This window comes from Pongo abelii, chromosome 16, assembly GCF_028885655.2.
Source record: "Pongo abelii isolate AG06213 chromosome 16, NHGRI_mPonAbe1-v2.0_pri, whole genome shotgun sequence".
NCBI classification, from domain to species: Eukaryota; Metazoa; Chordata; class Mammalia; order Primates; family Hominidae; genus Pongo; species Pongo abelii.
In genome coordinates this window covers 81,373,847-81,396,915 of record NC_072001.2, presented here as the reverse complement: position 1 = coordinate 81,396,915, position 23,069 = coordinate 81,373,847, and the positions used below count along the sequence as shown (strand labels likewise).

The following is a 23,069-nucleotide window of genomic DNA, read 5'->3' as shown; positions in this document are numbered from 1 at the left end:
ATACTTTTTTGAACAGAACTTGAAGCATCTTCCCAGACCTTATTCCTGCATGTTTTCTAGGGTATATTTGATTTGTCTGATAAGGTGGCAGATGGGAGCTAGTCCTGGACCACAGTGTCCTAAGAAAGAATGGGTATAGCATGGAGTGGCCACTCATGGGCCATGTGCCATATGGCACCAAGCTGGACCTCAGTAATTGGCATGTAGCCTGGTTTCTGCTGCTCTCTCCACCTCTGTCCAGAGGTGATGCATTTGTTGACATCCAGAGGTCTGCTTATCAGTACTCCTTCTATAAGGAAGAGGGGAGCCCACTGCAGGCCATTTTAAACATGAAAGGTGGTCTGTGACACAAATTAATTTCTTGTCTTTCCTACAGTCTGTCTCTGGCTCACTTCCTAATAGTTTTGGGTTTGTTGTTCACTGGTTATTTGAGTACCTAAAGATTGCTCTTCCTGTGTCTCTGTCTGAATGGAGGTAACCACAACATTCTCTGCAGTATTCTAGCCTGGAAGCCAAGCTCTGCCAGATAGAAAGTAAATACCTGATATTGCTCCAAGAAATGAAGACACCAGTGTGCTCAGAAGACCAGGGGCCCACCCGGGAGGTCATAGCCCAGTTGCTGGAGGATGCTCTGCAGGTTGAGAGCCAAGAGCAGCCAGAGCAAGCATTTGTTAAACCTCATCTTGTCAGGTAAATGTGCTAGTGACTGTTGGGGGTAGTGCACCCCATTTCTGAAGTCCCTTTTTCAACAGCAGGAACCATTCGCAGAGAGCCGTACACAACTGTGTGTCTCATTTGGTGCTCATGACAAATGCTGTCAGGTCAGCAGAACAGGTAATGTCTTCATTCTCCCCTAGTAATCAAGTCATAGAGCAGGGACTTACCACAGGTCTTCTGATTGCAAGACCTATTTTTTGTGTAAGTAAGGGAGCCTTCCTTCTGATCCTTCCTTACTTCAGGAGGAGCCAGTCTTCCAAGGAATAGGAACCTTCTCCTAAAACATAGCCCTACCCACAGGTGGTTCAAAAAAAGGGGACCCTTAAGTGGGGAACTGAGCTTACACACACATACACACCCCATATATTTTTGGGGAAAGCACTGAATCTGGAAGCCCATGATGGATCTTGGATTAAGAACCCTCTCATAACCTGTTTTCTAAAAAATATGAGACTCATGAAATACTTGAACCAGGAGAAATCTACAGATTCACGCAGTTCAGCCTCCTCTTGTTTCCAGGAGTCAGGACCAGCCCTGTGTCTAGGCCTTGCTTACTGCAGTCTCCTTGCTTCTCCTGCCCCACCCCTGTAGGCCCAGGTGAAGCCTTGCTTCAGTTTGACATGACCTTTCCCTTCTCTGAGCTTACGGCACCAGCCTGCATTGTTTGGGCTACTCAGATGACAGAAATATGCTCAGAAAGTGCCCAACACCATCTTTACTAAACACTTTTATGGATGTTTGCCATGTGCTAGGAACTGTGCTAAGGGTTTTATGTGCAGAGTTGTACTTAATGCTCAGTGAGGTGGGTGTTTTTATCCTCACTTTACAAGTGAAGAAGCGGGGTATGGAAGTGATATAACTTGCCCAGAGTCACCCAGCCTGTGAGTGGTGAGGACAGGCCCTCAGCCTAGATAGTTGGGTTCCCAGGTGCAGTAGTGCCACCTGTACGCTGGGCATTGCTGCTTTACTCATCGTGGTGGCTGTTAACTTCTGTGAGCTCTTGGAGTGCTTCTAAACATGCTGTGTGTTCTTCCCATGTAAAAGCATTTTGTGCTCTTACTATTTATATTTTATATATAAGTAGAATATATATAAAATATATAGAATATATATAAAATATATATTTTATATATAAGTTCAAATTTTATATATAAGTAGAATAACCATGTATATTGATTTTCAACTTTTTCTTATGGCAAATTTAAAACATACAAAGAAGTAGACAGAATTATGTAACATATACCCCTGTGTGCAACTAACTTGAGCAATTGTTAATGTTTTGCCAATATAGTTTCATTTTACCTCCTCACTCCCCACAGTTTTTTTTCTGGAATATTTTATTTTATTTTATTTTATTGTTTCGTTTTGTTTTGTTTTTTTGAGACGGAGTCTCGCTCTGTTGCCCACGCTGGAGTGCAGTGGTGCAGTCTCAGCTCACTGCAAGCTCTGCCTCCCGGGTTCATGCCATTCTCCTGCCTCAGCCTCCTGAGTAGCTGGGACTACAGGTGCCCGCCACCACGCCGGCTAATTTTTTGTATTTTTAGCAGAGACAGGGTTTCACTGTGTTAGCCAGGATGGTCTCGATCTCCTGACCTTGTGGTCTGCCTGCCTCGGCCTCCCAAAGTGCTGGGATTACAGGCGTGAGCCACCGCGCCCAGCCTTTTCTGGAATATTTTAAAGCAAATGCGGGACGTCACGTCATTCCACCTGTAAATACTTCAGTATGTATTTCTGACTGATGATACCTTTTTACATACTAATCCCAGATACATATCATTTTGAAACTTATTTCCTTCAACATTATTTTCTGAAATTATCCAGGTTGATACAAGTTACTCCTGAGCTATTTTTTTTAAGAGATGGGGTCTCTCAGTCTGTTGCCCTGGCTGGCCTCGACCTGGGCTCAAGCAATTCTCCTACATCAGCCTCTCAAATAGCGGGACTACAGATGCACACGACTGAGCATGTTTACCTTCTTTGTAGAACATCATTGTATGAATCTACCATGGTGTCTTTATTCCTTCCCCTCATGGAGGACATTTAGGATCTTTCCATTTTTCCTTGTTATAGTGATGCAAGGACCATCATGGTCCATATTCCCATGTGCTCATGTGAGAGTTTCTCTAGGGTGCAGACTGGAAGTGGAACTCCTAGTGTATAGAAAATACCTACCTTTAACTCTGCTAGATCTTATTTCCAAAGTGCTTGAGTAAGTTTACGCTCAGCAGCAGTGTGTGAAAGGCCTTTGTAGTAGTTTTCTTTTACTGTTACAACAAATTATCATAAACATAGTGGCTTAAAACAACACAAATTTGTCACTTAATAGTTCTGTAGGTCAGTAGCCCAACATGGGTCTCATTGGATTAAAATCCAGGTTTAATTAAGGGCTGCATTTTTTTCTGAAGGTTCTGGGATAATTTAAGTTGTTGGCGGAATATAGTTCCTTGCAGTCAGTCTAGGACTAGGTCGCTGTTTCCTTGCTGGCTGTCAGCTGTGGTTGGCGGCTTCTAGAGCCCCCTGCATTCTTTGGCCCATGGCCCCTTTTCCCATCTTCGGGGCAGCAGCTGCAGGTCCAGCCCCTCTCACACCTCCCGTCTCTCCTGCCTGACGTTTTTCTGACTGACTCTTCCACTTTGAAGGGCTCATGAGGATATTTGGGGCCACCCAGATATCCCAAATAATCTCCTTGTTTTAAGTTCTGTAGTCTTAACTGCATTAACATTCCATTAACAACATTCCTATTGCCATGTAATGTAAAACAGCCACAGGTTCCGCTAACTGGGATGTGAACATCCTTATCCGTAATAGCTTATAAATACATTCTTTTTTTTTAATCTTTTAAAATGATATTTTTAAGCATAAAGTTACACATATGTAGTATATATATATGATAAAGAAACATATACATACATTAATGTAGCCAAATTTATCAGTCTTGTTTTTGTGCTGTTGCCTGTGTTTTCTTCCATGCGTTTCATATTTTCAGTGTTAAACTGTTTGGGATTTTTTTTTTCCCTGTATAGTATCAAGTAGATATCTAATTTAATTTTTGCATATGGCTAGCCAGTCGTCCTAGCTTTATATACTGAGAAGTCGATTATGTCCTCACTGATTTGAAATGCTTCTCATAGTTCAAAGTACCACGTGTGCCTGATTTGGTTTCTAGACTCTCTATTTCTGTTGCGTTGGTCTTTGTTGCTAAAACCTTGTCATTTTAATTTTTCCTTTTGTTTTTTTCAACAGTGAATATGATATTTATGGGTTCAGGACTGTACCTGAGGATGATGAGGAAGAGAAGTTGGTTGCCAAGGTCCGCGCATTGGATCTGAAGACTCTCTACCTCACAGAAAACCAGGAAGTCTCCACTGGGGTCAAGTGGGAAAACTACTTTGCAAGTACAGTGAACAGGGAGATGATGTGCTCTCCAGAGTTAAAAAACCTCATCCGTGCGGGCATTCCCCACGAGCACCGTTCCAAGGTGTGGAAGTGGTGTGTGGACCGTCACACCAGGAAGTTCAAGGACAACACTGAGCCTGGCCACTTCCAGACCTTGCTGCAGAAGGCGCTGGAGAAACAGAACCCGGCCTCCAAGCAGATTGAGCTGGACTTGCTGCGAACTCTGCCCAACAACAAACATTACTCCTGCCCCACCTCAGAAGGCATACAAAAGTTACGCAATGTCCTCCTTGCCTTCTCCTGGCGGAATCCAGATATCGGCTACTGTCAAGGCCTAAACAGGTGGCTGCACAGCACAAAATGTTCCCATTTGCCATTAGGCAACTTGTAGGCACTGTTGCTGCCTGGCAGCTCTCTCCCTTCCTGGTTGGCCAAGAAAAGTCAATATTTTAAGAGAAAAAAGTAGTTGCAGCAAGCCAGTTTTCATTACACAGTATCCCCAGTTCTAGAAGAACTGAGAAAAACAAACATGCTTTTAGAAAGTATTAAGAACACAAGAGTTAAATTCATTTGAAACTGCTTGGAGTCTCATTTTTTCCTATTTGTTCTTATCGCACTCAGGTTTTGATCAGAGGTTTGATTTTATTAGTTTGTAATGCATGGAGTGGAAATTGGTGGTCACCCCTTGTTTATGCAGTATACAGGATCTTTTTGTGAATCAAGAGGTTGCCCCAAACAATTATTCAGCTGATTGAAACTTAGCCCTTCATGGACTTAAACTTGTTTCCTTTTAAATTAGAACCTTTAACAGGTCTTGCATACTTCCCTACTTCCATAGGCAGAGGACGCTGAAAAGCCTCTCATGTTTTCTGGGTGATGTAGGCTCATCCTCCTGAGCTGTGCAGGAATGGGACAAGACCTCAGGAGGACTGAGGTTTGCTCTCCACAAAGCTCTTCCTGTCACTGGACTTTGCTCTGACTGCTTCTTACCTGGCTGGCGCGCTTTCTGCTTACTGCTGTCCTTGCAGTTGTCCATTTATATTTCTGTGTAATGAAAGTAGGTAACCAAGCTTGTTAAAAATATGGATAAAGGTCCAGTGCAGTGGCTTACACCTGTAATCCCAACACTTTGGGAGGCCAGGGTGGAAGGATTGCTTGAGTCCAGGAGTTTGAAACCAGCCTGGGCAACGTGGTGAAACCCTGTCCCTACAAAAAATACAAAAAAATTGGCTGTGTGCGGTGGGTCACACCTGTAATCCCGGCACTTTGGGAGGTCGAGGCAGGCGGATCACCTGAGATCAGGAGTTCAAGACCAGCCTGGCCAATATGGTGAGACCCTGTCTCTACTAAAAATACAAAAATTAGCCAGACGGTGGCACATGCCTGTAATCCCAGCTACTCAGGAGGTTGAGGTAAGAGAATCGCTTGAACCCAGGAGGCAGATGTTGCAGTGAGCCAACATTGCACCACTGCACTCCAGCCTGAACAACAGAGCGAGACTCTGTCTAAAAAAAAAAAAAGAAAAGAGAAAGAAATTAGCTGGGCATGGTGGCATGCGCCTCTAATCCCAGCTACTTGGAAAGTTGACGTGGGAGGATCGCTTGAGCCCAGGAGGTTGAGGCTGCAGTGAGCTGTGATCACACCACTACACTCCAGCCTGGGCAACAGAGTAAGACCCTGTCTCAAAAAAACAAACAAAAAAAGATACGGATAAAGTAAGAATGAAAAAGTTCTGCATGTGTACCTTAGGAGTTCTGTAAGCCATGCATGAGCTGGAGTTCTGAGTGCTGATGTTTGTTATGGCTGCCCACAGGCCTTTTTGCTCCTGCTCCCTGCCAGGTATTGACCTCCAGGTAAGGGTTTTCTATTTGTGTCTGAAATGAGAGTACTGCAGGAAGAAAGGATTTTAAGCTGGAATGTTATTTGGTTAAGACCTGAAATCAAATGGTTTTCAGTAAGTCATTGTCTCTGTGCTGGTGAGGATAGGGCAGCCTCTCTATGTGCCCTTAGAAGGTGAAAGGGACTATAGCTACTCCTAGACAGTCTCCACTTTTAAAAAGCCTGTAAGTAGGATCCTGCCTAACAAAGCAGTTTTGTTTTGCTTAAAGCCACCATTCACATTGTATACTCAATCTAAAAATTCCTGGAAGCTGGAAACCCGTGAAACTAAGGGTCCTGGTGAGGACTTGAGTGTGCCTGTTTGGGGTACAGTAATGCTCCATTTATGTGGCATTGTCATGGAATCAGCTTTTTCCTACATAAATGACACTTCCAGATAATTAAAGCTTTCTCTCTACACCTCCACCCTTACCACCATTAAAACCTCTGAATTGTAACTCTTTGGGATTTTTTTCTTCACAGTATTTGGTACATATCCATGCTTTCTGAGCACCCAGAACTTTAGTAGGACAACTGTAGCCGTGTCTAGATGATGGTGATTCAGGCCTATCATCTGGAATATTGGTGAATTTAAGTGATGTCCTCAAAGGCTCTGTCGCTTTCAGACTCTCTACCCCTTCTCCTGGCGCCATCGAGTCCTGTCTCTGAATTTAGTGTCTCTGCTTGCGTGTCTTGTTTTTCTCTCCTCTGTCTCTGCCAGTGGTCACCATTCTCCTTTCCATCCCATCCCTGCATACTTGAGACATCCCCTTCCTGGACTTTTTTTCCATTTAATTTGAGATGAGTTCATTATAGTTTTATCTTAAGGAAAATATTCTGAGAAATGGCTTCAGGGGTTTTCCCATGAGTATTGCTCATAAGCTTCGTGTGATGGGCAGAAGTTTTGGGTTTCAGCTGAGTAGAGAGAGGCCTTTCTCTCACCTCTTCCTTTCCATCCTGCTGCCCCAGATTCCCGCTTGGAGCCATACCAGGGCTATTGATTAGTGACAGCATGTAAATAGCTGACCCCAGTTTCCGTTATGAACAACAAAGCAAGTGAGACACATGGTCCTCTTCCCCTGCTGTGCATGCAGTGGGCACAGCGCTGTTAGCTCCTCCAGGGTGCCCTCATCTGCAGCCCATTTTATTCCTTCAGCCTGGAAGCAGGATGGTGTTGGGAAAGCTGTTTTAAACCATCCTGTATTCTTTGTTACTTACATTCACATCTGGATTTGTTGTGCATAAAAGGGTTATTTGGAACTTCTTGATGAACTCAAAGAATCAGTTGCATTTGCAAAAATCTTTTTTTTTTTGAGACGGAGTCTTGCTGTGTTGCCCAGGCTGGAGTGCAGTGGAGCTATCTCGGCTCACTGCAAGCTCCGCCTCCCAGGTTCATGCCATTCTCCTGCCTCAGCCTCCCGAGTAGCTGGGACTACAGGCGCCCGCCACCGCGCCCGGCTACTTTTTTTGTATCTTTAGTAGAGACAGGGTTTCACCGTGTCAGCCAGGATAGTCTCAATCTCCTGACCTCGTGATCTGCCTGCCTCGGCCTCCCAAAGTGCTAGGATTACAGGCATGAGCCATTGCGCCCAGCCGCAAAAATCTTATAATGAAAACTTTTTTTTTTTAATGAGGCTGGCTGATCATTGGGAAACAATTTCATCTTTGAACAAAAACCAAATGAAAGTGGGGAAAGTAGCTTTGCTCCTCAAATTTTAGGAAATGCCCCCCCCCCCTTTTTTTTTTTTTTTTTTTTAAATGAGACAAGGTTTCGTTCTGTTGCACAGGCTGGAGCGCAGTGGTGCAATCATCATTCACTGTAGCCTCCACCTCCTGGGCTCAAGTGATCCTCCTGCCTCAGCCGACTGGGTAGCTAGGACTACAGGTGTGCGTCACTACTCCTGGCTGATTTTTGGTTTTTTGTTTTTTTAGAGATGGAGTCTTGCTATATTGCCCAGGCTGGTCTTCAACTCCTGGCCTCAAGTGATCTTCCTGTCTTGGCTTCCCAGAGTGCTAGTATAATAGGCGTGGGCCATTAAGCCAGGTCCTTATTAGTCTTTATTGGAGAACTAGCAATAGTTTTGGCCATGAGAGAAAAAGTGGCTTAAAGCAGACGGTCTCTGTGGAGACTGTGGTAGCAGCTGTCTGTGCCTGGGCTCTCATCTTGTCCTCCCTTTGCTTGTAGGTTGGTGGCAGTGGCCCTCCTGTACCTGGAACAAGAAGATGCTTTCTGGTGTCTCGTTACCATAGTGGAAGTTTTCATGCCTCGAGACTATTATACAAAGACTCTTTTAGGATCCCAGGTAGTACTGAAAGTTCTGTGTTTTAGTCACCACTTTTAGAATTGCAGCTGAAATGTGACCTGAATTAAACCTGTGGTCAGGGTCAGGGGTTGCTTTGTGTACGTGACTTCAGAGACTGATTCCTGAAGACAGCAGGCCGCATCTCAGAGGCTGTCCCCAGTCATGGCCTGCTGTTTGTGACTGAGGCCGAGTTGGGCTCATTCAGCCCTCTGCGAACCAGCAGAGACAGACCCGTCCTGCAGGCTTAACATTGTGTTCACTGCTCTGCACTGTCTTCCCTGGACACAGGCCTACCAGTGGGCTGAGTCATAATCCAGGCATGCTTGGGTGACTGGTGTGTTAGCTCAGGCTCTCAAGAAGCAATGTCAGGCTGGAATGAGACAAACCAGAGACTTCAGCCGGGGGGAAGCCCCTGTGGAGGACAAGGGACAGAGAAGTTTCAGCCCCAGGAAGGGAAGAGGATGGGGAGGAGAGTCCCAGACGCTGTGCAGTGACCACCATGCAGTCCTGAGGAAGTCTGGGCAGGGCCAGTGGGGAGCCCTCAAGCCAAGGGCAGCGACCAAGGCACCTGCCTCCACAGATGGGCTGCATTCCTGCCACTGCCGCACCCATGCCCTGCTTCTGGGAATGAACGTGGTGATGCACCAGAGGGGCAGCAGCGGGGCCTGCAGTCACCTCCTGCAGTGGGGGTCTGAGTGGCGCATTTCATGCCATCCACACCTGGAGTCTGACACCAGGGGCCAGGGCAGGGTGATAAGGGCTGGGAGAGCCCAGTGTTTCTGTCTTTGCTTGGGACAGTCCTGGCCCTGGACCAGATCCTTGGCCCTTGCATCATCCCTAGGCTGGGCTGGGGCTGCTGCCAGCACTGGCTTCCCCGTAAGCCGGCCCTGTGCATGTGGCCCAGCCTCAGGCAGCTTCTCTCTTAGCCACAGCTGTGCCTGTGTGTGCCTGCTGTGTCTCGTGTCTCTTCTCTCCAGGTCTGTGCCCCGGCCTGGCCTGCCTGCTCACAGCCTCTCCTTGCCCTTCTCCTGCACCACTCGGTGTCGCAAGGCCTGGCCCCGCAGGCCAGCGGGAGGTGCTGGCAGGAGACTGAAGGGTGACAGGAGGGACTGAAGGGGTTTTCCCTCTCCCCATCTCGGGCACTGCCTCTGAAGGTGGCTTTGTCTCCTCTGTGCCCAGCTCCTGTCCGGTGGGTCCTCTGTGCCAACAGCTGACCCCACCGGCTCCCTTCATTGCTCCCCGCCAGGGTGGCTTTCTGCCCTTGCTATAACTCTGGGCTGCCTCACCGTCAGCTGTTTGGCTTCTCAGCTTTTCTCTCACCGGTGTGGCCAGCCCCTGGATGACATTCACTCTGTGACACATATTTAGAGGGACTTCCATTTTCTTGGCTGGACCCTGAGTGAGTATTCTTTGCATTTGCATTTCTGCCTTTGGAGGGAGGGTCCTCATGATTGCCTCCTGTTTCCGCCTGTGCTCCTCACCTCTCTAGCTCCCTAGGCTGGAAACTCAAGCCATCCTGGACTCCTGCCTCCTTCCCCTGTATCCCTGTCGTCACCATTTTTAGTGCTGCCGCCTGCCTGGAAGCTTACATCTGTGTCCCCTTTTTGTCCCTCTCACCACAGTGAGGCCACCGGCCCCTCTCCATCACTGCAGTTGCCTCTCTGCTTTCTTCCTGCTGCCACTCGCCCACAGCTCCAGTTTAACCTCTGTCTCACTCAGGCATTCAGTCTCATCCCTCTGCTGCTGGTGTCTGGGGCTCCTCAGGGTAAAGATGCATTTGAACGCTGCCAGGGCCCTCCTTCCTGCCCACTGATGGGGCATGTGTTCTCTGGGCATGCCCATCCCCTGGGTACTCTCCTGCATAATCCCTCTACTGGAACAACATCCCATCGCTCATCTCCCTGGGAAGCTCCTGTGCAGCCTTAGCACACAGGCCATCTCCTCTGTGAGTGGTCCTTCCTGTCCCAAGGCAGGCACGGGCCCCTGCTGCTGTTCCCGCTGCTCGGGTGCAGGCCTCCGGGACAGTGGCCACCTGATTGGATTATCCTTGTGTGCCTGCTTGTCCTCCAGCTAGTCAGTGGTACCTGAGGGCCACGGCCCTGTCTTTCCTTTTTCTTTCTTTTTCCTTTTCCTGTATGCCTGGCATCCCACACAGTAAATGTTTGAACTTACATGAGCTACTCTTTGACCAGGGAAAGAGAGTTGGCATTTACTGAGCCCTGGCCCCGTGCCAGCAGCTGTATAACTGCACAGAGTCCTACATGCTTGAGCCATCAGTATACCTATTTGACTTGGGAGAAAACTGGGAGCCGAAGACACTAATAAGCAATTTGCCTGAGGTGCCACTGATGAGGGGCTGAGCTGGGGTTTGAACTCAGGCCTCTGCAGCTCTGGGCCTAAGCTTGCCCATCTCTGCCCACTGCCTCCTAGAACATTACAGGAGGATGGCAAGAGAGTTGGAGCTCTGACCTTCCTAGAGGGTGGGCTTTCGCCACAGCTGCCCCCCTTCAGGTCCCTGTCCCAGTTTCTCAGGTGTCAGTGGATCCCAGGAGAAGCTCATCTGGTCTCCCTATGATCACTTCACTTGCTAATTACCCAAGAAATGTATTGTTCTGTTGCGTTGGTGTGTAGGAAATGAACAGCAACAGGAAGAGGCAGCAGTCAGTCGGGTGGGATTAGAGGGTCAGTAAAGAAAGTTTTTTGTGTTCATGGGCACCTGAAAGCTAATAGCTTTCAAAGACTCAAATTTAAAATATCAAATGACTCAATGTTTCAGAATAAGAAAAATGAAGCATTGATCTTTCTTAATTTCATTGAGGTGTGGTCAAGCACATTGGTTCGGAACTTGGGGGGAGGGTCACATGTAGTAGGTCACAACCCAGGCCCTACCTCCTATGAGCTGTGGAGCTTGGACACATCATTTAACATCTCTGTGCCTCAGTTTCCCCATGTGTAAGATGAGAGTAATACCCCCCTCACATAGATTTTTGGGGTTGAATTGAGATGATGCATTAAAAAAAGTTGAATGTAATGCTCAGAACATTGTAAAAACTCAATAAAAGTTGGTAGTATTGTTATAGGGGAAGACCTATTTTAAATGTCTGGATTTAAGATAAAATTTGCATCACATTGTCACATAAACATAAATGTAAAATCTAAGGAGACTTTTTCCCCCCTGACTATACAAGTAATAGATGATCACTAAAGAGAACTCAGGCAATGTAGAAAGATGTTAAGAAGAAAATGAAAATCACCTGTTATTCTACCAACTGGAGAACCATGGTTAGCATTTTGATGTATTTCCTTTTGCTTTCCTCCCCCTAGTTCATATAGGTATCCAAATTGAGAGCACAGTGTATCCTGGCTGGTTCACATTATAGCATGAGCATTTTCCCATGTCATTTTATACTGTGTACCCATCCTATTTGGTGTCCTAATATTCCATCAGGTGGGTGCTAGAATGTGTTTAATTATCCTCCCGCTTATCGATGGCCATTGCGTAAGGTGGCTCTTAAAATGCGGATAGCTTTGTGTGTGCTGTCAACCCTGAGCACTGGGCTTTGCCAATCACTATCAAACTGCCTCCTGCCAGAACCAAGTGCCCGAGCCCCGTGCCCACTGCTACTGCAGTCCACATGCTTGTCAGCTTTTCCATTCATTCCATCCTTTGAGTGCATGTTCTCTGCCAGGACCTTACTAGGTGCTGAGGACACAGAGATGAATGACACAGTCATTCCATGTCCTCCAGAGCTCAGTGGAGGAGGGAGCTTGAACAGAGGCCAGAGCAAGCGTTCCCTGGCAGCCTGCTCCACATCAGCCCTCCGCCAAGCACCCGGGCAGCCTTAAGAGTGAGGCACAGTCTGCCTCCTAGTTGGGAGAAGAGATGTGTACAAGGATCTTCTCCCACGTCAGGGCCAGCTGATATGCCCCTCCCTCTTGGACGTCTGCAGCTGGATACTCCAGGCTGAATGAATTACATCATCATCAGCTGGTCTTACAGTAAGCTGTCCATCTTCCTTGCCACTTTACAGCTCCTTAAAGGCAGCTCCTGGCTGGGCATGAAGTATGAGAAAATACGTATAGTTAACCCTTGAACAACGTGGGTTTGAACTGCGTGGGTCCACTTACATGTGGATTTTTTCAACCACACACATATTGAAAATACAGTGTTCACAGGATGTGAAACCCTCTTTTACAGAGGGCCAGCTTTTTATGTATACACCAAGGGATGACTATAGTTGTTTTTTACACTATGGATAGAGAAATTGGTTTAGTAGGTTGGTACTAGGTTTTTATTTTTATTTTTTTCCCATCAAATCCAATTGATTAGAATTAAAAGCCTCAAAGTGTAGTCCGCTGTGTGAGATTAAGTATTGTTTTGTGAAACGTGTTTCTGTTTTGTACACGTGCATACTGGTTCACGTGGACTGGGTGATGGTTGAAGATGCATGTTTTTTTGTGAGTCATAGACAAAGGCTAGGAAAACCCCTGGCTGACAGGATAGTGTCTTGACTCCTCAGTGTGACACAGGGGTGTCTGTGACCAGCTTCTGCCTGGCTGTGCTGCCTCACCTCCCAGCCCTCCTGCCTGGAAGCTTGAGCTCTGGCTGGAGGAGCAGTTTCTCCTCAGTGCTTAGCCGGGACCTGTCTGTGGTTCCACAGGGCTGTATGAACACATCGTTACCAGGGCCTGGCCATGGTTAGGATGGTCCACTTGTCTGGCCTTCCCTTCTCATCCTTTAACTCCTTGAGGTCAGGGTTGAACCTTATTCAACACTCTGCCCAGCACTGGCCCCGTGCCTGACACAGAGTGGCAGTAACCAGGTATTGCTCGTCTGTCGTGTGTGGGTAGTTTATATAAGCCTCATTTAATCCTCACAGTAGTCCAGTAAGAGAGAGTTAATTAACTATTTTCCAGATGAGGCACAGAGCCGTTTGGAGCATAATTTGCTAAAAGCCACCCAGCTGGTAAGTGGTAGAGCTGGGATTCAGACTCAGGTCCATGTGACGCCGGAGTCCTCGCCACCCCCACTGCACATACAGCCCAGCAAATGTTTGTTGAATGGATGTGGTGATGCTGCTTCCTTTTTGACTCAAGACTCCCATCTGCCCAGGATTCTAGTTTGTGGCCCTTTGTGTCAACGTCTCCTGTACTTACTCGTGGATTGGCAAGGCTGACTGTCCCACCTGCTGCTTGCAGTGGCCTATTTCCCAGGGCATTTTGAGTGCAGGAGTTGGTTTCAGGTTACAGACTCCCCCACTCTCATGCCCTGTGGAAAGCATGCTGTTTAGCGGACACTCGGTGTGTACCTGCAGTGCACGAGGTCAGCGCTGCTGGAACATGGTAGTCTGGCTCCGTGATGGGCCCCACAGCGCATTTGGAACAGTTGTGCTGCTGTCACTTGGGCTCCACCCCCAGGCTCTCAGGTTGCGCGTCTGCTCGTCTGCTTACCTGGTGACCTGGCAGGCCTGATACACTTCTCCGCTTTGTTCCCTCTCCAGGTGGACCAGCGGGTGTTCAGAGACCTTATGAGTGAGAAGCTGCCTCGGTTGCATGGCCACTTTGAACAGTACAAAGTCGACTACACCCTCATCACTTTCAACTGGTTTCTGGTGGTGTTTGTGGATAGTGTCGTTAGTGACATCCTCTTTAAAATATGGGACTCTTTCCTTTATGAAGGACCAAAGGTGAGTTAGCTCAGCTATTTTCAGATATACACACTTGACAACCGTCAGCAGCGTTGGTGGTGGTAGAGCGGCTGGCTCACCTGGAACTTGTGAGGGTTACCACGGTGCCCAAGGGATCTCAGCACGGCCTGCACTAGAGTTAGGTCCAGGGTATCAGGAAACCACAGTTATTTGTTCATGTATCAGAAACATTCAACCCACATCAAGCCCTGTGATAGGCACTGGGAGCTGTGGCTTACAGTTTGAGCCTGAGCCTCACCATCTGTCATATGGCTGGTGGTGTTACCCCATCATATGGAGGAGGAGATGGAGGCCCAGAGATCTAATAAGCAGGGGATTAGGGGGACTAATGAGGGGGACTAACTCGGGGGAGCCAACTTCAGAGCCTTACTGCCCATGAGCCTCCCACCCGCTCTGTTGTATGTTTTGTAAAAATCAGTTTTTGAATAAGGAATATATTTACATATTAAACCCTAATGGTATAAACAGGTGTATGTAATGGAGTGGAGGCCCCCCTAGTCTTCTAGTTACTCTTCTCAATTTATTCTGTACCTTAGCCGGGCACAGTGTCATGTGCCAATTGTCTCAGTTACTTGGGAAGCTGAGGTAGGAGGATCATTTGAGCTGAGGAGTTAAAATATAGCCTGGCAACACAGCAAGACCCAAAAAACAAACTAAATTAGAGAAAGTACAGGCCCTTAGATATGGGGAAAGCAGTTTGTTCCAAAGCTGCTTCAACTTGCAAGACTACCAGGAGTCCATTCCCTCTAACCTCTAATGTACCCCAAACACAAATTAAAAAAAAGAAAAAAGAAAGGCCAGGCACAGTGGCTGACACTTGTAATCCCAGCACTTTGGGAGGCCGAGGTGGGCGGATCATGAGGTCAGGAGATGGGAGACCATCGTGGCTAACATGGTGAAACCCCGTCTGTACTCAAAAAACAAAAATAGCTGGGTGTGGTGGCGGGCGCCTGTAGTCCCAGCTACTCAGGAGGCTGAGGCAGAAGAATCACTTGAACCCGGGAGGCAGAAGTTGCAGTGAGCCGAGATTGCACTGCTGCATTACAGCCTGGGCGGCAGAGCAAGACTGTATCTCAAATAAATAAATAAATAAAAATTAAATTAAAAAAAAACTCCTTCCCTATCTTCAAAAGTGCACTAGTTGAGATGGAAACAGCCTCTGTAGGTGGGACTTTCTAAGAGTTTCAGAATCAGAAAACCTTGATTTTGGTTTTATTTTAAAATGATTCCTTAGGTTTGTTCCTTATGCTTTATTGACTAGAAGTGTTCTCTGAATATGAAAGGATTCCACAAAGATCTCCTATGAGGAGATTTTTGGTTTGGGCTGATGTGTTGTTGAAAACCAGCAGGGTTTATTTTCCTGTAATAAAGGAGTCTTGGCCTAGCCAGTGAAAATTGCCCCTCAGGTCAATTGTCTTTCCCCAGGGCAGGGACCGTGCAAGCCATGTCCCCCTGTCCCCTATAGGGCCAGCACCCCCCTGGAGTCCAGCCTTGTGCCTGGACCCACAGGGTTTTTCCACTAACAGATATCCCTGTTTATTCCACAGGTTATTTTCCGTTTTGCTCTGGCACTTTTTAAGTACAAGGAAGAGGAGATTTTGAAATTGCAAGATTCGATGTCTATATTTAAGTATCTCCGCTACTTCACTCGCACTATCCTTGATGCTAGGTGAGTCCTGGGGAGTTCTCAGATGTCAAGGAGAGCAGGAAGCCTGGCCCCTGCCTCCTTGAGAGCAGCCTATCCTTGCTGTCTTCCAACTCAGAGCCATCCCAGGTGTACAGTGTTGGAGAGGGCATTGCTTTCCAGGGAAAAGAGAGCAAGAGGTGTGAGCCCCAAGTAGCCTTACCTAGGAGGAACTGAGATAAGGATTCTGTCCTTTATCCCACAAACGTAAATCCCAACAACCAACAGCAATAGTTTCATTTGTCTAGAAAGCATTTACTGAGTACCTGCTTCGTGGTAGGGTCTGTCCTGGGCACTGAGGATGACAGATGGAGAGTAAGGCCTGTCCTGGAAGACCTTGCTGGGGACACTGTTGCACGTCATTTGATCCGTGCTGTGGTAGAGGGAGCCCAGGCCGGAGAAAGGCTGAATAAGCTGGGCAAGGGGCAGCAAGGAAACAGTATGGGGACAGGGGGTCCTTCAGGAGTGGTGGCGCAGAGCTCTGGGGCACGTGTGTTTGGGGAATTGTGGAGGCAGCTCAGCCCAGCTGGTGCCAGTGTGGCAGGGCCATAGCAGAGCTGGGCTGTCAGGGTGCTTGCAGACTTCGCTCAGGACTTGAGCCTTCATCCTGAGTGTTGGGAAGTCCTGCAGGGTTAGGCAAGAGACAAATAGGTCAGATTGGGGCAGGACTGGTGGCTGTTAGAGGGCTCTAGGGAGAGAGGTGGTGGCCTGGAGAGAGGTGGTCCCACAGATGGAAAAGGGGGGTAGATTGAAGAGAGGGAGGGAGGAATTTGACTCGGAGGACCCCTGAGTTTCTGGCCTGGGAAGCCAAGTGTTCAGGAACCCTCCCTGGTCACACAGCCATTGCCTGTTCTGGGCCACCCTCGTCCGTATGTCCCCTGGACCGCAGCTGTTGGCTGCTCTGACCCTGAGAGCCGATTTGGACAGTGGGAGCTGAGGTGCTGGCTGAGGCCATGCCAGGCCTCCTGGAGGTCGTCGCTATTTTCAGGGTCTTTTGTTGGGGAGTGAGTTTGTAATAGTTTCAGGCTTACTAATAGCACCAACAACAGTGCCCTGATTTCTGCCAAATGAGGAAGGATACGGGAATCATATTTGCTGGGGAAAGTTTGAGTCCTGGGGTGAGCCTGGAGGGTTTCTGTTCATCTCGTGTTGGGTCAGGACTGCTGAGAGTGACAGGGAGTGAGCTCACCCATGCCGACAGCTAGGGCTGTGTTGGGAGCGCCGCTGCCCTCAGTTCTGTACTGGGTCCCAGGCGCTGCCAGGAGAGGAGGCGAGTGGGCGTGGCTCTGGCGAGTGCCCGCCCCTTCCCTGGCACCACAGGCCAACCTGGCCCCTCCCACGCTGCTGGGCCTTGCATGGTCCTGCAGCACCTCCTTGTGAGCAGCTTGCGGTACGGTCTCCCCTGCAGCTTGCTTTAGAAAGCGGGGTCGCCACACCAACAGGTGCTTTAAGGATTGCCAAGGCGCCACGGCAGGTTCCCCGCTGTTATCAAGACTGCAGGGGCCCATAACCCGCCTCTGGGCTGGAGCCTCAGTGTTTTAATGAGCTCCCCAGACTAGTGGTTGCAAGGAGGCCAGTCCTGCAGCACAGCGATTGGCCTTCAGAAACACAGGGAGGGAGCTGTGTGGTCAGCTGCATTCAGGAGACGGGGGTTACACAGGATTGAACCACGTTCTGCAGCAGGACTTCTAGGAGCCTTTTAAGGCGCTGAGCATCGTCTCCCAAATTTAGCTGACTATGGGGCACCTTCTCATCTCCCAGAGGAAACTTCCAGGCTTGAGGCAGAGGTGGGGTCTGGCTTCCTGGGTGCCAGCCTGGGCCGAGGGGCCTCTGTCAGCTCCTGACTGAGGAGCAAATGAAGAATTACACTTCGGGCTCATGTTGTGCCCAACAGGAGGGTTGGGCGCCGTAGGTTTGGGGTTTGTGGGGGCTGTGGGCTGACAGCTGTCGGGGAGAAAGGACTGGTGGTGGGGACCCTGTGCCCTGTTCACACGGAGCCTCCTCCCGCCTGGTGGGGCTGGCAGCCCGGTCTGCAGAGCCAGGCAGGAGGCAGAACCTGAGAAATCCACACGCGGGGACCGCTGTGCTTGGGCCTTCCCTGTTCTCTGGTGCTCCCATGTTCTAGAACACACGTTGGAGAATTCAGAATATAAATAAAGCTGGCCTTTCTGACCTTAAGCCTCTGGACGAGAGTTAAGCATGTCCAGGTAGCGGGTGTTTTGAAACATAAAAGATTGCACCCTTATGTGTGCTTTGTGTTGAAAGGAGCCCACGCAGCCAACAGCAGCAGGAACAAATGGCCTGCTCTGATGGGGACGGGCAGGAAGTCCTTCAGGGCATTTCTGTTTCATCACAGCTTTTCCTGGGGCTGGTGAGTCTGTTGGGCCTTTGGCTGACAGGGAAGCGCATAAGCCCATGTTGCTGGATGCAAAGCGTCTGGGGCCTGGCAGAATCCAGATAGGGGAAGAAGGTGGCCCCAGGAACTGGCTTATTTTGTGACCCCCCAGAGAGCAGTGTGGCTGACCCATTAGTGCTACAAGTCCATAGCCAGGCCTCAGGACAGCATTTGGTTTTGTTTTTATTAAGCCACTGACCAGTGGTTAGGAGCAAGTGATCACAACCTTAACATTTTTATGGAAAATTGGAGCCTTGACCTGGGGATAACGTGAAACCCACGAGCTGCACGTTTCTCTGTAGACTGCATCTGGACACCTGTCACGTTGCCGACTGGGTCTGACAGTCATCGCCAGGACTGCCTGGGCCTGTGTTCATTCCCAGTCAATGAGTCCTGGGACACAGACGTCCCGGACTCGTGCCTGGTGCCAGGCCTCATGCCTGCCCAAGGATGCAGACACACCCGCCATCATCATGCAAGTGCCAGGAGCTCTTCTCAGCACTTACGTGTGGGAACTCGAGTAATCTCACACCCTAGGAGGTGGCACTACTGTCACCCCAGTGTGCAGATGAGGAATCAGAGGCCAGAAAAGGGGGTGACCTCACTCACACAGCAAGCATGTTGCAGAGCTGGAGTCCAGGCCATCATTCTGAACCTGCCCCTGGCTGGGCCATTGTACCTTGTCACCTCTCTGCAGAAGCTGGGCCTCCTCCCCTACATCAGGCCCCCCGTCTGGCCAGCGCTCTTCCCCCACTGCCCCAGGCCACCTGCTGTGCCTGTGAGGGCTGTGTGTGAGCACTCTCTGGAGCGCCGCTCATTCTCTTGTCTCTCCCCCTGCGTCCTGCCAGGAAGCTGATCAGTATCTCCTTTGGGGACCTGAACCCTTTCCCGCTACGCCAGATCCGGAACCGACGCGCCTACCACTTGGAGAAGGTCCGGCTGGAGCTGACCGAGCTGGAGGCCATCCGTGAGGACTTCCTGCGTGAGCGGGACACCAGCCCTGACAAGGGTGAGCTGGTCAGTGATGAGGAGGAGGATACCTGAGTGGGCTCCGGGACGCTGCTCTTCCTGCCTTCACAACCAAAGTGTGCCCAAAGGGTGAAAGCACGCTTAAAAGCCAGAATGTAAAGCGTGTGGCCTCTGGGGATCTGCTGGGCAGATGTCCCAAGCCAGGCTGCACTTCCTCATTTTCCACTGTGCGGGGGCAGGGGTGGGAGGTCTAATCTGTTTACAGCCATTTCCGTGCCATGCTTTTGGTTACACATATCTCAGTCACGCTTTCTGCCTGATGGGTGGATGCTCGGGCTTACCAGTGGCTATTTGCAAGAGCCTGTTTCCAGCCTCCATCAGCCTGTCGGTGCTCTGACCCTCTGAAACTTTGCTTTGCTGGGCATCTCCCCATGTTCTCTGGCCTTGGTTGAGGGGATGGAGGAATGTTTTCTGGGGTGCTTTGCAGGACAGTGGTGCAGCTGCAGCGTGAACGCTTTTGGACAGCTGAAAACCGTGGCCTCCTTGCGGATGGCCAGTGCTCCTGGTGTCTCCTCCACCTGACTAGGTTGTGCAGGACGCCAGCTGCCAGTGCCTGGGGAACTTTTTTGCTTGGGGCCCAGGCTTGGGTGAGCTCTCCCAGATGTGTGCCCACCCCACCACTGCCTGGAAGCATCCTTGTTCTCTGCCAGGATGCAGGGTCACTGTTGCCTCTGACATGGCAGTTTCTGGGAACTCAGATGACTGCCTTTCTGAAGGCTGGGGAGAGGCTTTGAGCAAGGAGCTTATTTTTGCTTAATCCCTCTAGACCATCCCTGATGCGTAGATGTGAGAGGATGTTTTCTGGCACAGTGTTATGAAAATACAAGAGAAACGGTCTCAGTGGAATGTTTCATATCACCTGAAAAAAAATGGAAATCATCCTTTGTTGATATAAACACACTGAGACTAAAAATTGAAGCAATGCAGTTTTAAGAAGTACTTTTTTCCTATTTTTTTGCTGTCAACTTTCTAGCAATGCCACAGCGAAGTTGGCGTTTCAGCACACGCTAGGCTGAGCTCCGGCTTCACGGCTTTAGTGGAGTTGGTTAATGTTTCACTGGGTAGAGGGAGCTGGCCTCTATATTTAGCCAGAAGCCTTTGCCTCTTTTCAGGCATCAAAAATGGGTTTTGTCATTGCCTTTGAGAACAGCAGTTTGAGGTCTGACTCCTTCAGTTGTCCTGTGTGCTGGGCATTGCAGTCAGCTTGAATCAAGTGTTGGAACCCCCCCACCCCTCAGCCCATCGTGAAATGACAGCTGTCAGCCTGGGGGGGTGGCTGCTGAGGAGGTGCAGCAGGAATGGGGCTGGGCCCGTGGGCCAGCACTAGCTGCCGTCAGGTTTTACTTTCCAAGCCAATGGCCCCTGGAACATGCCAGCACACACTGCCATGTCCTGGGGCTAAGAGCTGCCTTTAGGGACAGGCTCGTGTCGTCCAGTTTGCCCTGAGAGATGCACCTGACCAGAGGCCCATCATGGCTGCAACCCACGGTGGTATGTTAGTGTTTCCAGGCAGTTGTCAGCAGCTGCTGGGCAGTGTGTGTGTGACAGCAGGAGAGTTCCTGGAGGAAAGGGACCGGGGACACTTTCTCAGAGGTTCTCTTGCCTGGAATCAAGTGATGCGTGTCCAGAAGGCAAGAGAGGGTGGCTCCGCCTGGTTAAAGTTTGGGAACAGAATGGAGCCAACTCCTCCTTCCAGGACTGTGGGCCCCACTCTTTCGCGCTAACACTTCCCCTCCCTCACGTCACTGAGGAAAGAGCTGCTCTGTCCCCTCCAGTGCCCTGAAGGTCCCTGGCCTCCATTGGCTGCCATGGCAGGGGACCCTTCTGGCAGGGGCTGCCCCACGCTGCTGTTCCTCCTCCGAACCTTCACCCCAACACCCAGCCCGTGGTCCCTGCAAGGGGGAACCTTGCCAGCTGGGAAACCCAAAGCCTGTCCAAATGCACGCACGAGGACCGAGGGGAGCTCCCTCCCCACACCTGCAGCAAATTGCCAACTTTTAAATGGATGGGGTTTTTTATGGGTTGAACCTGTGTTAATACTTTTGTACACTTTCACTACAGTTTATATTTTTATAGGCTATTTTCTCAAAGTGTTTCTAGATTCCACATATCTATTTTATGTAACAAGTTTTTATGTTATGTGTGTAACTTCCTTGTGTGTATCTGTGCCAGCCTCAGCCTCCGAGTTGCTCTTCCCTCTGGCCCTGACTCTCACTGACTCACCGATGTGATGTGCGGGCCCACTTCTTACCCCAGGTAGCCTCGGGCACTGCCTGTAGTCATGCTGACAGCTGTACAGTAGCCGCCAAGACTGCTGATGGCTGGAGACGGTTCTGGTTTCAACTACGGTATATTGATATCGGAAGTATTCTAGACGGATCCTCGGTTGGGTTTTCTAACTACGTTTGTATTGCACAGATCCCCACCTGCCATCCTATAGTGTTGTCTTCCTGTGTGTTCCGGGGCTTCTGGGCAGCTGCGCCTGCTCAGGGAAGTCCTTGCAGGTGGGAGGCCATGCAGAGACCCAGTGTGTGCCACTGAGCGTCCCACCGCTGCTGGGCAACTGGAGGACTGCAGGGGGCGCCAGTGACTCTCTCCTTTCATATCACAGCAGCTCCTGTGCTGACCTTCAAGTTACGTTTTGGAACTGTAATACTAAAGGAAGAAATAAACTACTAATTTGTATAATATTCTGCATTGAAATTCAGTTATAGTCACTAGTGATGGGGCTCACCCCAAGGGCTTGGAGGGTGGGGCAGGGCTTATTGATGTTGTGGGGCGAGGAGGGGCTCTCCGACCTCCCATCCTGGCATTTCTGGGTGTCCCTGCCCTTGGCTTACTCTGGGGCGGGTGCGTCAGGATGCCTTTGCCAGCAGGGGCAGCCGTGGGAGGCCCCAAGGACCATGGCCAAGCTGCAGGTGTGGGCTGGGGGTACCGAGGTGGGAAAGCCAAAAGCTGGAGACTCCCTGTGTCCGGATAACCCCCTACCCAGCCACAAAGAACAGGCATACCTCTTTCCGCCAGCTGTGCCATGCCCTGCCTGAGTCACAGGCTTGTTTGTCTGGGCTGACAGCTCAGGCCCAGCTGCCACTGGGGACACCCCCAGCCATCAGTGGAAAACACCCAAGAATGATGAAGACCAAAGGGGTTCCCATAGGGGTGTTTCGGGGTGGCTCCAGCAAGGATTCCCAGACAGGGCAGGCCAAGGCCTGGCAGGCTTTTCTCTTCTGGGGACATGGATTCAGCGAGGCTGGGGGTTCCTGAAGTCACGCAGCACAGCAGCGGCGGCAGAGCTGGGACAGGGACTGGCTCGGTGTGTGGGTCAGGAGCAAGTCGACAGGCCCTGCTCCCCACCCCTTGGAAGGGAATGCCACCAGGGGCCATTCTGACTAAGGCCTGGGAAGCCATGACTCAGAGCGTGGGTCCCCAGGGTCTCGTTGGGCCAGCCGGGCTGCTGCAGACGGACAGGAAGCACGCCTGACGCTCCTCCACCCTCGGGCAGCACAGCGGGGCTGGGACTCACGCTAGCTTGCCCAGCAACTTGCTTTCCTGCGTGAACTCTGGCAGGCTGACCTCTCTGTGCAAAGCCGCCACTGGGGCCTGCTCAGGGCCCTCTCCCTCTTCCACCTGCTCAGGGTGGCCTGGAACTTGGAGGTGGGCAGTCAGGGCCTAGGATGGGCCTGTGTCACCAGGGCATGTGCCCTTGGGCCAGTTACTTCCTCTCAGAGCCTTGGGCTCCTCCTCTGAGGATGGGGCTTGTTGGTGTGAAATGAGGTGAGCATGTTGAGTTGGGGAGCAGCAGGACACGCACCTGCAGGCAGCCGCCCTGGCCATGCTCCCTCCCTACCTTCCAAGTCCTGGGACAGACACAGTAGGGCACAGCTGGCCAGCCTGCTCTCCTCTTCTCCGTCCACTTTTTGCAGAACAGTCAACAGATACAACAGGGCCAGGGAGGTGCC

The 23,069-nt window shown here is 50.1% G+C and overlaps 1 protein-coding gene across 2 annotated transcripts in view; it reads left to right on the top strand.

The window, feature by feature from the left end:
• TBC1D2B (TBC1 domain family member 2B) overlaps nt 1-21,800 on the top strand; it is an 82,155-nt gene extending 60,355 nt beyond the window's left edge. For both annotated transcript variants that reach the window (XM_054547053.2, XM_054547054.2), the window contains exons 8-13: nt 497-690; nt 3,961-4,455; nt 8,177-8,294; nt 13,796-13,981; nt 15,550-15,671; nt 18,930-21,800. In XM_054547053.2, the coding sequence (XP_054403028.1) occupies nt 497-690; nt 3,961-4,455; nt 8,177-8,294; nt 13,796-13,981; nt 15,550-15,671; nt 18,930-19,125 (1,311 nt within the window). In that variant the 3' untranslated portion in view covers nt 19,126-21,800. The remainder of the gene's footprint in view (nt 1-496; nt 691-3,960; nt 4,456-8,176; nt 8,295-13,795; nt 13,982-15,549; nt 15,672-18,929) is intronic.
• Nucleotides 21,801-23,069: the final 1,269 nt, after the last annotated feature.